Source organism: Nelumbo nucifera, chromosome 2, assembly GCF_055504915.1.
Source record: "Nelumbo nucifera cultivar China Antique chromosome 2, China Antique-T2T, whole genome shotgun sequence".
Taxonomy (NCBI): domain Eukaryota; kingdom Viridiplantae; phylum Streptophyta; class Magnoliopsida; order Proteales; family Nelumbonaceae; genus Nelumbo; species Nelumbo nucifera.
This window is the reverse complement of record NC_142650.1, coordinates 48,802,192-48,812,864: the sequence shown is the minus strand read 5'-3', so window position 1 is coordinate 48,812,864 and position 10,673 is coordinate 48,802,192. Positions and strand designations below refer to the sequence as shown.

Below are 10,673 nucleotides of genomic sequence, written 5' to 3'. Positions count from 1 at the left end.
CATGCAAGGTATTTTAGAATATTCACATTTAATATATTAATAATATACAAAATCAATCAGAGTCAGATTTTTATCGGATCGGATTGGAGTACACCCGAATTCGATCCAATATCTGAGGTAATCGAATTGGATGCCGGATCGAACTGCAGATTTTTGGGTATTATCGACTGGCCTATTCCAGATAGGGTAATGATACAATTCAATTACGACAATGATTTCTATAATAGACCATGCAATTCAGTAAGCTTCAAGCACACCTTATAATTCATAAAATTCATCTTACAGACCATGCATCAAACCTCGAACATTCCCAGTTGACACCCTTTTCTTGTTCAGATTGATTCTAAATATACATGTTAATAAAGAGATGATCTCGTTAAGGATGTGACAGGGAAAAGCAGGAATTCATGCACCACCCTCATGCATGTCACCCAACAAAAAGACAACCTTTTCACAGGACATTGAGGCGTTTATTGCTAGAGTCAGGCCATCAAGGTGTCTGTTGCATTTCAAGGAAGTTTTCAATTGTTTGGATTCAGACAGTCAATGCCTGCTTACCTGTTGTTGCAAGGTGCTCAAAAACCGCTCAGGCTAGATCTCCAGAAGTGATTCTTCCAGTTGGTGACCTGTGATCATTGAGAAGTCTCTGCATTACCTGCTATTGAGGTCATACATACAATTTAGAGGAATGAGAAACAGAATATGTATGGTGGCAATAGGTTGAGGGTACTAAAAAAGAAATATCAGGAAGGCAAAGGCAAATGAAAACCTAATCAAGGCGGTTTGAGGCTTCCTATCAACCCCTCTTATTATCAGAACTAGACACACAACCTTGATAACCGATGTTGCCTTGTTTGATACCATATGCTATCATAGTGGTAATGGTAAGGCAAACCTCTGTAATCATATGGTGGTAAGGCTATCATGACTCGAAAGTCATGAAAAAGAGAACTTTCTTTTAAAGGTAAAGTAATCGTGTATTAAATGAAAATGAGAACTTCACCAACTCAATTTGAAATATGGCTTTAGACCTCACCCTTCAAATGACACATGGAGGGGCACTGACCAGTCATAGCATAGGAATTACTTATTAATACCGAACCCACCCACATAGATGGATTTTCCCTTTTGGAAGATTGCCCACCCATTAACCCCTTCCACATCTCTCATGACACAACACAGGATAGGTTTGGGGATATGCCCGAACCAAAACCAATGGGGTTATGGCCACCCCAAAAAGGGGTCCAGAATTAGGCAAACAAAGTGGCACCATTCTTTCAAAATGGTTTCAGTCCAAGCAATCAACAATGGATAAGCAGGGATTTGATTTGGGTTCAATGACCCTTAAGTGCATTTCAATCAAATTTACGTGGTGTGATTCTTGTGAAATGAAGATACCTTTGAAACATGGTACTACCACTGTTTCTGAGAGCAATGGATTTAAATGCTGTAGCCCATTCTTGCTTTCTGGATTCAGGCAACTTTTCATCACCAATAAAGGGGGTCCAAGACCCTGTAGCCGAATCAGTAAGAACCCACTTAACTTTTGCTGGCCGGTTGAGAAAATCAAAGGTCGAACCATTAGCCCTCTTTCCTCCTGAGCTAGGATGCTCAGACGTCTTCAAAGGCTAGTAATATAAATTAAGAGATCACATTTAAAATGTTTGTTAAAAAAATCCACTGTATTTCTATCAAATAGGGAGTCACCTTTAACTCACCGTTACATCAGCATTGGTGTCTTTCTTCTTTGATTTTGCCCTCTGCCTTCCAGACATTCCTGTTTCCAAAAAGCAGAGCACTTCCCTCTTTGACCTAAACTGACGACCTGAGACTGGGTCATAGAAATACTGCATAGCATAGTAACACATTCATTTTCCTAATACCTATAAAGTAACTACTAACTAGTATGTTATTGCTTTTCTTTCCAGCAATACCAGCATATTATTGGTATCAACTCAACTTAGAAATTAACAAGTTTCAGCATTTATTGGGAAATTGCAATCACAAGCACATATAACATCAGTTTTGGGTAGATATTTAGAAGTGCCAAATTAGAGTTGTTCTGCACGCCATGGAATTCTATGATAATTTTTGTTGTCTCAAATATGCCTTTGCACAACAATGTAAAGATAAAATACTAACAGTATCAGAAACAATGGCACCATTACAAATTCCAGGAATTAATATGTTAACTTTTCACTGAGTTAGATTTTTCAATGAGCAAAAGCTAATTGTCCCTAAGTTTCAGGAGACTAATTCTCTATAACTGATCAACCTTACGAGTCTGGATCTCCTGCCCACGAGAACTCTGCCCACGTTTATCGGAGCCACACATGGAGAACATCACATCCTCTGCATACTATTATGCAGGGGGAGATGTTCCCAATTCACGGGGGTAGTGTATTGTGGGTAGGCGTGGGCAGAGTTCTCGTGGGCAGGTGATCCGGACTCTCAACTTACAAGTATCCACATACAAAATGAGAATCAAATATGAAATTAACTGGCATAAAAGGCCCAATAAAAATAAAATATTAACAGGGAAAAAAATACTATTGGAGAACCCACCCACCCACCCACACACACATTAAAAGAACAGGTAAAAACCTAAAGCCCGGATTAGATTTTTCAATGAGCAAAACCTAATTGTCCCTAAGTTTCAGGAGACTAATTCTCTATAACTGATCAACTTACAAGTATCAACATACAAAATGAGAATCAAATATGAAATTAACTGGCATAAAAGATCCAATAAAAATAAAAGATTAACAGTGAGAAAATAAAGCAATGACGATAGATATCTCTACCCAAGATGAAGAAATAATACAAGAATTTGCACTCCTACAACTTTGACAGTTACAACATTAAATATTCAAGCCTCATAACATCTATGAGACTATGACAAAAGAAGGAGAGGAAAGGGGAAGAATTTCTAATCGAGGTTAACCGAGTCCTATTATTCCGCAAAACCACATCAATGAGACCAACCTGCCAACTTAATAGCCCAAGGATGATATCATCTATGTGGAGTTCGGTTTTGTGAGGAGGATATAAAAGGACTTCCGAAGACATTTCTTTGGGCACCTAATAACTCATGCTTTCAGAACCTCATCTAAACAATGATGCAGTTCCACAGGTCAAGCTTTCAAAACCTAATAATTTCATAAGTCGTGAAAGAAAACATATTCTAGTAAGTCGAGAAACATTTAGAAAGAACAGGAAAAATCGAAATATAAACCCAAATACTGAAGAACCCTATAGCTTAACGGCCGCAAACAATAGAAGAAGAGAACATAACTATGAAATAAACAATAGTAAAGGCATAACAGAGTCGCTTAAATGGATTTCGACAGAGAAAAATAAAGGGAGAAATTGATCCAGGCTAAAGTCAACAAACCGCACAGTTAAGGAGGGTTAAACGGTTGAGGGTAGGTAAGCCAATTACCCTGTCTCTCATTCCAGCAGTAACACCAGAGCTCCGGACTCTGCTCTCCATGCGCCAACCCGGTGGTAACCAGTCCGGCAAATCTTGCGACGCAGGCACGATCGCTAGCTCGAGGCCCGTTTTCGCCGCCCCTCTGCCCCTCTTCCGTGGGGGAAATTGCGATAGGGGCTCGACCACCTCAGGAGCCGGGGTCTGCATGTGCACATCCTCTGAATTATTGGCTTCGAAATCCAATTCAGGCTCTGTCTTTGCAATCTGTGGGGTGGATTCCCCGGGTTGAGAAGAAGACGGGGGCGAAGGCGACGGCAGCTCCATCTTTTCGGCAGCTATGGGGCCTTCTGCAGGCGCAGCTTCTTTATCAGCTTCGCCTGTCAAAGCGTCAATTAGGGCTTCGACTTCTTTGATGTCCGCGGCGGCGAGTGCATGTGCATCAAATTCAGGTCCGGGAACCGACGGTAAATCGGGGATGACTTGGCCGATAAAGTTGAATTCAGGTGGATCATTCGACGAGGGTTTCGCGTCCGGTTTTGAAGTTTCGGAGGCCGACATGTGGGCGTTTGGTTTAGATTCAGAGATAGATGGTCTGATCTGATGACAGTGTGGATCACCCTTCACCCAGTTGGTTATATATACATACACATAGCACATAGGGAATCGAAAAATCTAATCGGAAGGGGTGTTACCATCTCCTGAGATCTGAAGATCGTAGACGTTGGATTGGGCAAAGTGGTGTATAGCGTCCAAATGTCCACGTCGCTTGTTTGTATCATCTTCATCTGTCATGACGTAGGCGACGGCGAGAGACTGGATGGTTTACAGTTACATCTCCCGCTTTTCCAATTCAGCTGCTTTGTTAGTTAATTCAGTTATTATTTTTCTCTCTTTTTTTTTTTTCCTTTTTCTTGTGTTATTTGCTGTTATATCCAGTATAAATAAGAGATGAGTGCTGACTGCTGAGTAAACACGGGATTATTTCTAAATACAGCTTATAAAGTGAACACTAATATATGTACACATATGGAACATTATTAGGCGAGTCAGGTCCCACATAATATTCCAGATGTGTGACGCAAGATGCAATTGTAAGAAAGGATGTGATGGGAAAGGAATATATTTTTTTTCTCAATTTTGTATCGGGTGTTTGTTTCCGAATAAGATTATGATCAAAATTTATCTTCTCGTGTTTGTTTTTTAGGAAATGAACCATGAAATTACAATGAAGAGAATAGAACATCCATCAATCAATATTCCCCGTGGAAGTAAATACATCCAATATTGCAAGAGACAAACCAAGAGAAAGGGAGCTGTAAACTGATATCTACAGGGATACACAACAGGGGAATTGTTACCTCAGACGATTTGTTTTCTGTTTTGACCTACAAAAAATTCAAAAAACAATATTTGAAGACATGAATCCAGCCAACAAATGAAGGAGATGACCACTCTACTACTTGCTGGCGATGAAAAATATGAACAGGGCTGGAGGGGTAAGAAATTAAGATGGGAAAGGGTGAGAACTCAATCAAAAAAGGAGGAAATGGTGTAAAAATAAATCAAATTCGCGAAAGGATAATAGATGGAGCCAGAGAAAACAGAATTGTCATCGGAGATGTAGCTAGAGATGTTGCTTGAGATCACCTGAGATGTCGCTTGAGATCGCTAGAGATGTTGTTGCAAACGTTGCTCGAGAAGACAGTACTGTCATCGAAGATGTAGCCAGAGATGTTGCTGGAAAAGTTGCTCGAGATCATCGGAGATGTAGTCGGAAATGTTGCTCGAGATTGTCGGAGATGGAAGAACTCAACCGTCGCTCGAGATCGCCAGAGATGTATCCATTGGAAGGCATGTAGAAGGAGGACGAAGAGGGAGCCTAGTATCTCTCTGACAAGGCTCAAAGCTTTCTCAATAATGCCTTTCTTAGTGGGGTCTCACTAAAATGGTGTGACCCCGTGTCCTTCATTTTGGGATCTCATGTCCCTTGTTTTCCATTCCTATCCCATTGTTTCTTTGAAAACAAGCATTGAGAAAAAAGAATATTCCTTAAAGATGTTTCCCATCCCATCTCTTTCTTGGCAACCAAACGGACCATTAACCTACTCTTGTATAAATTATAATCTTTTAAAGAGTTAATGTAAATCCTTTTTTTTTGCCTAAAAAATAGCGCAAATTCTGGCTTAATTTTGCTTGATATTTTATTATATTTCGCTCAAGTTTTTCTTTTACTTCATCTACAAAGTACAAACAAATAAAACAAGTCAAAAGTTAAAACAAGGATAAATTAGAATTTACAATTAATTCATTTGTACTCGCATACTTCGGCAATCTGTACATGGATTGGTCAAGGTGAATCTAGGTTAAAAACTTACCTACCAAAATTACAAATACATGGATAAATGGATAGGAATCATGTTGGAATAAGTGCATTTATTAAATATGAAAAATGATAAACAAACATCACATGATAGTAATATTTGACAATAAATCATCATCATCATAATAGTAGTCCAATGGGATCGGCGATATGAATCTATTTGGCCAATCTGTTTTGTTTAAATCTGATGGTGCACATTTCGACAGTTTCTGACTGACAGGTGACTTGGATGCTTGGCTTAATAATTCCTACCTGGAATGTGGTTTGGATACCTAGTTGAATGGTTCCTACCTGGAAAGTGGCTTGGACGCCTAGCTGAATGGTGACAAGCTGGAGAGGTTGCTCTAACGCCTAACTGAATGGTGACGAGTTGGAGAGGTGACTCTGATGTCTATCTGAGTGGTGACGAGCTGGAGAGGTGGCTCTAATGTTTAGCTGAGTGGTGACGAGCTGGAGAGGTGGCTCTGATGCGACCTGCAAGGACATAGTGTCAGAGTGCCTGAGTCGCTTTACCCGGGGTGGGCACTCCGATGCTTAAGTTAGCGAATCTGAGATTTTAAGATAGCTAAATGTGAGAGAGCTGGAGATCTGCGAGAACTAAATTGCGCATCTCTCCCCTAGAGTTGGAGGTAAGGCCTTTATACAGGCACTGTTTGGCATGAGAATCACACAACACGTCCGCGATCTCCGGGAAGACGTGCCTAACTGATTCGAAGTCCTCGGAGGTAGTCGTACACGTAGGCCAATCTTTGCGCCTTACTCGGTTTCTCCCAAAACATTCGATGTGAGAGCTGACTTCCGAGAGACCCGGGAGTGATGGGATGAATGCAGAAATCAATGACGAGCATGTCTCGTAGGTCGCCAGGTAGACCTCAATCAAGTCGGCTAGCCCTCGAGGGAGGTCGCTCCCCACGTCGAGGTCGCTTCAGCCGATACTAACGAGGTACCACAGGTCGACCCTAGACAAGGTGCTGGCTAGGTTTCTACTAGGTTGGGGATGGAGGCAAGTCGCTAGGTCGGTGCTAGAGGCAGGTCGCCAAGTCGGCGATGGAGGCAAGTCGCCAAGTCGACAATAGGGGAAGGTCGCTAGGTCGGCGCTAGAGGCAGGTCGCTAGGTCGGCACTAGAGGCAGGTCGCCATGTCAGTGGTAGAGGCAGGTCGCCAGGTCGACACCAGGGGTAGGTCACCAAGTTGAAAACAGGGGCAGGTCACCAGGTCAGCGCTAGAGGCAGGTCGCCAGGTCGGCACCAGAGGCAGGTTGCCAAGTCGGCACCAGAGGCAGGTCACCAGGTCGGCGCTAGAGGTAGGTCGCCAGGTAGGCACCAGAGGTAGGTCTCCGGGTCAGCGCCAGAGGCAGGTCGCCAGGTCGGCACTAGAAGTAGGTCGCCAGGTCAGCACCAGAGGCAGGTCGCCAGGTCGGCGCTAGAGGCAGGTTGCCAGGTCGACGCCAGTGCCAGGTCGCTAGCTGGGACTCCATCAATTTGGCTAAGGCAAGTTGTCGCCTAGGTGGTTTTGGGTGTCACCCAATTGTTCCGAGATGCCATGTGTCATGATATTAGTGGAGGGCCAAATCTGTCCTCATCAATTTCCCCCCACTCCCGAGTTGAGATCAGCTCAGTGAAGGGAGTAGATTTGTGCTTCGTTGTAGGTCCTTATGCCTGTTGCCAACATATTTTGAGGTCGGCATAGGGGTCCTTGATGCTGAAGGCAGTTTGGCTTCCCCTTGTGATATGTGCATCGATGTTGGAATTTAAATAGCGGGTCGGTGCCACAACTGCATTGTATCAGTCCTTTAAGGTGTTAGTCGTCCACTTCTACGATATGCCACAAGGAGCTCAACCTGTGGGGGCAACTTTACAAACTGCAAGTCGCCAGCTCGCATGGGAACCTTGAAAGGCTCAACCCACAAGGGCGATTTTAGTCTGTTGGTCGCTGACTCCTACAGAAGCCACAAAGGGCTCGACCTATAGAGGCGACCTTGCGAACAGGGCTAACAAGGCTCATCCAGGCTGATTACGTGTGTCGCCAGGTTGGCGAAAGGAGGTCGCCAGTTCGGCGAAAGCAGGTCGCCAGTTCGGAGGCAAGTCTCTAGGTCGCCAAGGTGTCAGAATTTTGTCAGTCTAGTTTTCTTCTCAGCACCTCAGCCTACAGACACCTCGTCACCTCGGTAGGACTGACCTTCGAGGGCGGCTCCACAACCTGCTGGCTATCAGCTCCCACATAAAGCATGGAGGGCTCGATTTGAAGCGCGACCTCACAGTTTGTTGGCTATCAACTCCCACGGGAACCACAGAGGGCTTAACCTGTGGGATGGCCTCACAGTCTATTGGCCATCAACTCTCGCATAGAGCACATAGAGCTCGACATATGGGGGTGGCCTCACAGTTAGGGAGATTCTGTTAGGGCAAGACTACGCGGACTCGTCTGGGTTAATCATTTTGCTTCTGCCCCCCTAGGGGGTTCTTTCGATCAAGCGCTGTTGTTGTTATTACTTGAGGCTCAGAGAATCGGGTGGGAAAATAGCCTTTTTATAGCGTATTCCACAGACGACGCCAATTGATGATGCACATTTCGGCAGCTCCCGACTGGCAGGTGACTCGGATGCTTGGCTGAATAATCCCTACCTGGAATGTGGCTTGGATACCTAGCTGAAAGGTTCCTACCTGGAAGATGGCTTGGACGCCTAGCTAAATGGTGACGAGTTGGAGAGGTGGCTCTGACGCCTAACTGAATGGTGACGAGCTAGAGAGGTGGCTCTGATGTCTAGCTGAGTGGTGATGAGCTGGAGAGGTGGCTTTAATGTCTAGTTGAGTGGTGATGAGCTGGAGAGGTGGCTCTGATGTGACCTGCAAGGACATAGTGTCAGAGTGCCCGGGTCGCCTTACCCGGGGTGGGCACTCTGATGCTTAAATTAGCGAATCAGATATTTTAAGATAGCTAAATGTGAGAGAACTGGAGAGCTACGAGAACTAAATTGCGCATCTCTCCCCTGGAGTTGGAGGTAAGGCCTTTATATAGGCATTGTTTGGCGTGAGCATCACGCAACACGTCCGGGATCTCTAGGAGGACATGCTTAACTGCTCTGAAGTCCTCAGAGGTAGTCGTGCACGTAGGCCAATCTTTGCGCCTTACTTGGTTTCTCCCAAAACATTCGGTGTGAGAGCTGATTTCCGAGAGACCCAGGAGTGATGGGATGCATGCAGAAATCGACGACGAGCATGTCTCGTAGGTCGCCAGCTGGACCTCAATCAGGTCGGCAAGCCCTCGAGGGAGGTCGCTCTCCACGTCGATGTCGCTTCAGCCAATACTGACGAGGTACCACAGGTCGGCCCTAGACAAGGTGCTGCTAGCCGCCTTGAGTCGTGGACAAGGTCACTAGCTAGGTTTCTACTAGGTTGTGGGTGGCGGCAGGTCAGCAGGTCGGCAAGTCGGCGGTGGAGGCAGGTCGCCAAGTCGGCAACAGGGGCAGGTCACCAGGTCGGTGCTAGAAGTAGGTCGCCAGGTCGGCACCAAAGGCAGGTCGCTAGGTCGGTGCTAGAGGCAGGTCACTAGATCGGCACCAGAGGCAGGTCGCCTGGTCGGCGACAGTGCCAGGTCGGCGACAGTGCCAGGTCGCTAGCTGGGACTCCATCATTTTGACTAAGACAAGTTGTCGCTTAGGTGATTCTGGGTGTCACCCAGTTGTTCCGACATGCCATGTGTCATGATGTTAGTAGAGGGCTAAATCTACCCTCATCAAAATCCATATCTATTGTTAAATTATTAATACTTAAATCATTTCTTATCATTTCTACTTATTCATCATTAGGGCTCTCCACTCACATAAGCCTCATATGATAGTAATCTTGGGTGGCATGGGCCCAAAGGTTCTCAAAAGCTATCCTCAATAATACTGGACATCGATCTCAATACCTAGGCTTTCCCAGCATATAACCCTTGTTAGACAAGAAGTCGGTACCTTGGTTTCCTATACAATATCTTTGGGAGACCTTAACTTCTATGCCATTTGCAGTTATAATGTTGCATCCAAGACTGCCAGTCTTAGTCAGCAAGTCCCTTTCGCTAAGGCAATCTACCATAAACTTGGAAATTGGAATCTCCTTTGAGCCAAATATAGGTGAAAGGACAAGTTTATGGTGATGGCAAATGATGCAAGAAAAATCTGAGAAAAGCTACCTATCCCCGATGAGACTCTTGATCTGCTGCAAATACACTACAGACGTGTTCCATACACATGGGACGCACTCTTGATCTGCTGCAAATACACTACAGACGTGTTCCATACACATGGGACGCACTCTTGATCTGCTAAATACACTACAGACGTGTTCCATACACATGGGACGCACTCTTGATCTGCTGCAAATACACGTGTATAATGAACCTGCATCTGTTGTAGACGTACACAGCTAATGACTTTGTTGTAAACCCAATGACTGATCGCCACAAGTTCTTTGCACGGTCTTCTCATGTGTGGTTTACTTAACAGAGTCCACCGTTAGGTTAACAGTGATATTAATTTACTTTTTGTTATTTCTCTTTTAATTTGTCTAGCGCAAAATTCTAGAGTTGTATGTTTTTTTCTTTCCATCCCATTTTCACTCTTCATCTCTTACTTCCCCCAAAACCTAATCCACTGGTTTTCTTCTATAGGAACTCAACCAAAACAACGAAGAACACTTTAATTAATAGAATCCAATCCCATCAATTCCATAGAAAGTCAGAGATCCATACTGATTAACAGTTGAGATGTTTTTACTTCTAATTGGGTTTCTAATCTTTATCTAATTGGATTTCTAGGCTGTTGTATAATCTTGTTTGGAATGTAACCTGAAGATAGACATTTGTTATACATTGATT

General features: G+C 44.2%; 1 protein-coding gene across 3 annotated transcripts; it reads right to left on the bottom strand.

The window, feature by feature from the left end:
- Nucleotides 1–236: 236 nt before the first annotated feature.
- On the bottom strand, nt 237–4,054 carry LOC104602459 (uncharacterized). 3 transcript variants are annotated; one of them, XM_010266149.3, is made up of 4 exons: nt 3,443–4,054; nt 1,719–1,847; nt 1,399–1,628; nt 237–655 (listed from the first exon to the last, which is right to left on the bottom strand). In XM_010266149.3, exons 1-4 carry the CDS (start codon nt 3,989–3,991, stop codon nt 652–654), a joined length of 912 nt encoding a protein of 303 aa, XP_010264451.1. In that variant the 5' UTR covers nt 3,992–4,054; the 3' UTR covers nt 237–651. The 3 variants fall into 3 exon arrangements, with proteins under 3 accessions (XP_010264451.1, XP_010264450.1, XP_088754318.1); XM_010266148.3 differs by having other exon boundaries at nt 237–658; nt 3,443–4,053; XM_088898192.1 differs by having other exon boundaries at nt 237–626; nt 3,443–4,053.
- Between the last annotated feature and the right edge of the window lie 6,619 nt (nt 4,055–10,673).

Bases quoted from the DNA above. Each gene is read 5' to 3' on its own strand.
- LOC104602459 (XM_088898192.1), bottom strand. From the start codon at position 3,991: ATGTCGGCCTCCGAAACTTCAAAACCGGACGCGAAACCCTCGTCGAAT. The intron at 1,848-3,442 runs GTAATTGGCTTA...TATGCTATGCAG, and splicing joins CTGCTGGAATGAGAGACAGG to TATTTCTATGACCCAGTCTC. The intron at 1,629-1,718 runs GTGAGTTAAAGG...TTATATTACTAG, and splicing joins ACACCAATGCTGATGTAACG to CCTTTGAAGACGTCTGAGCA.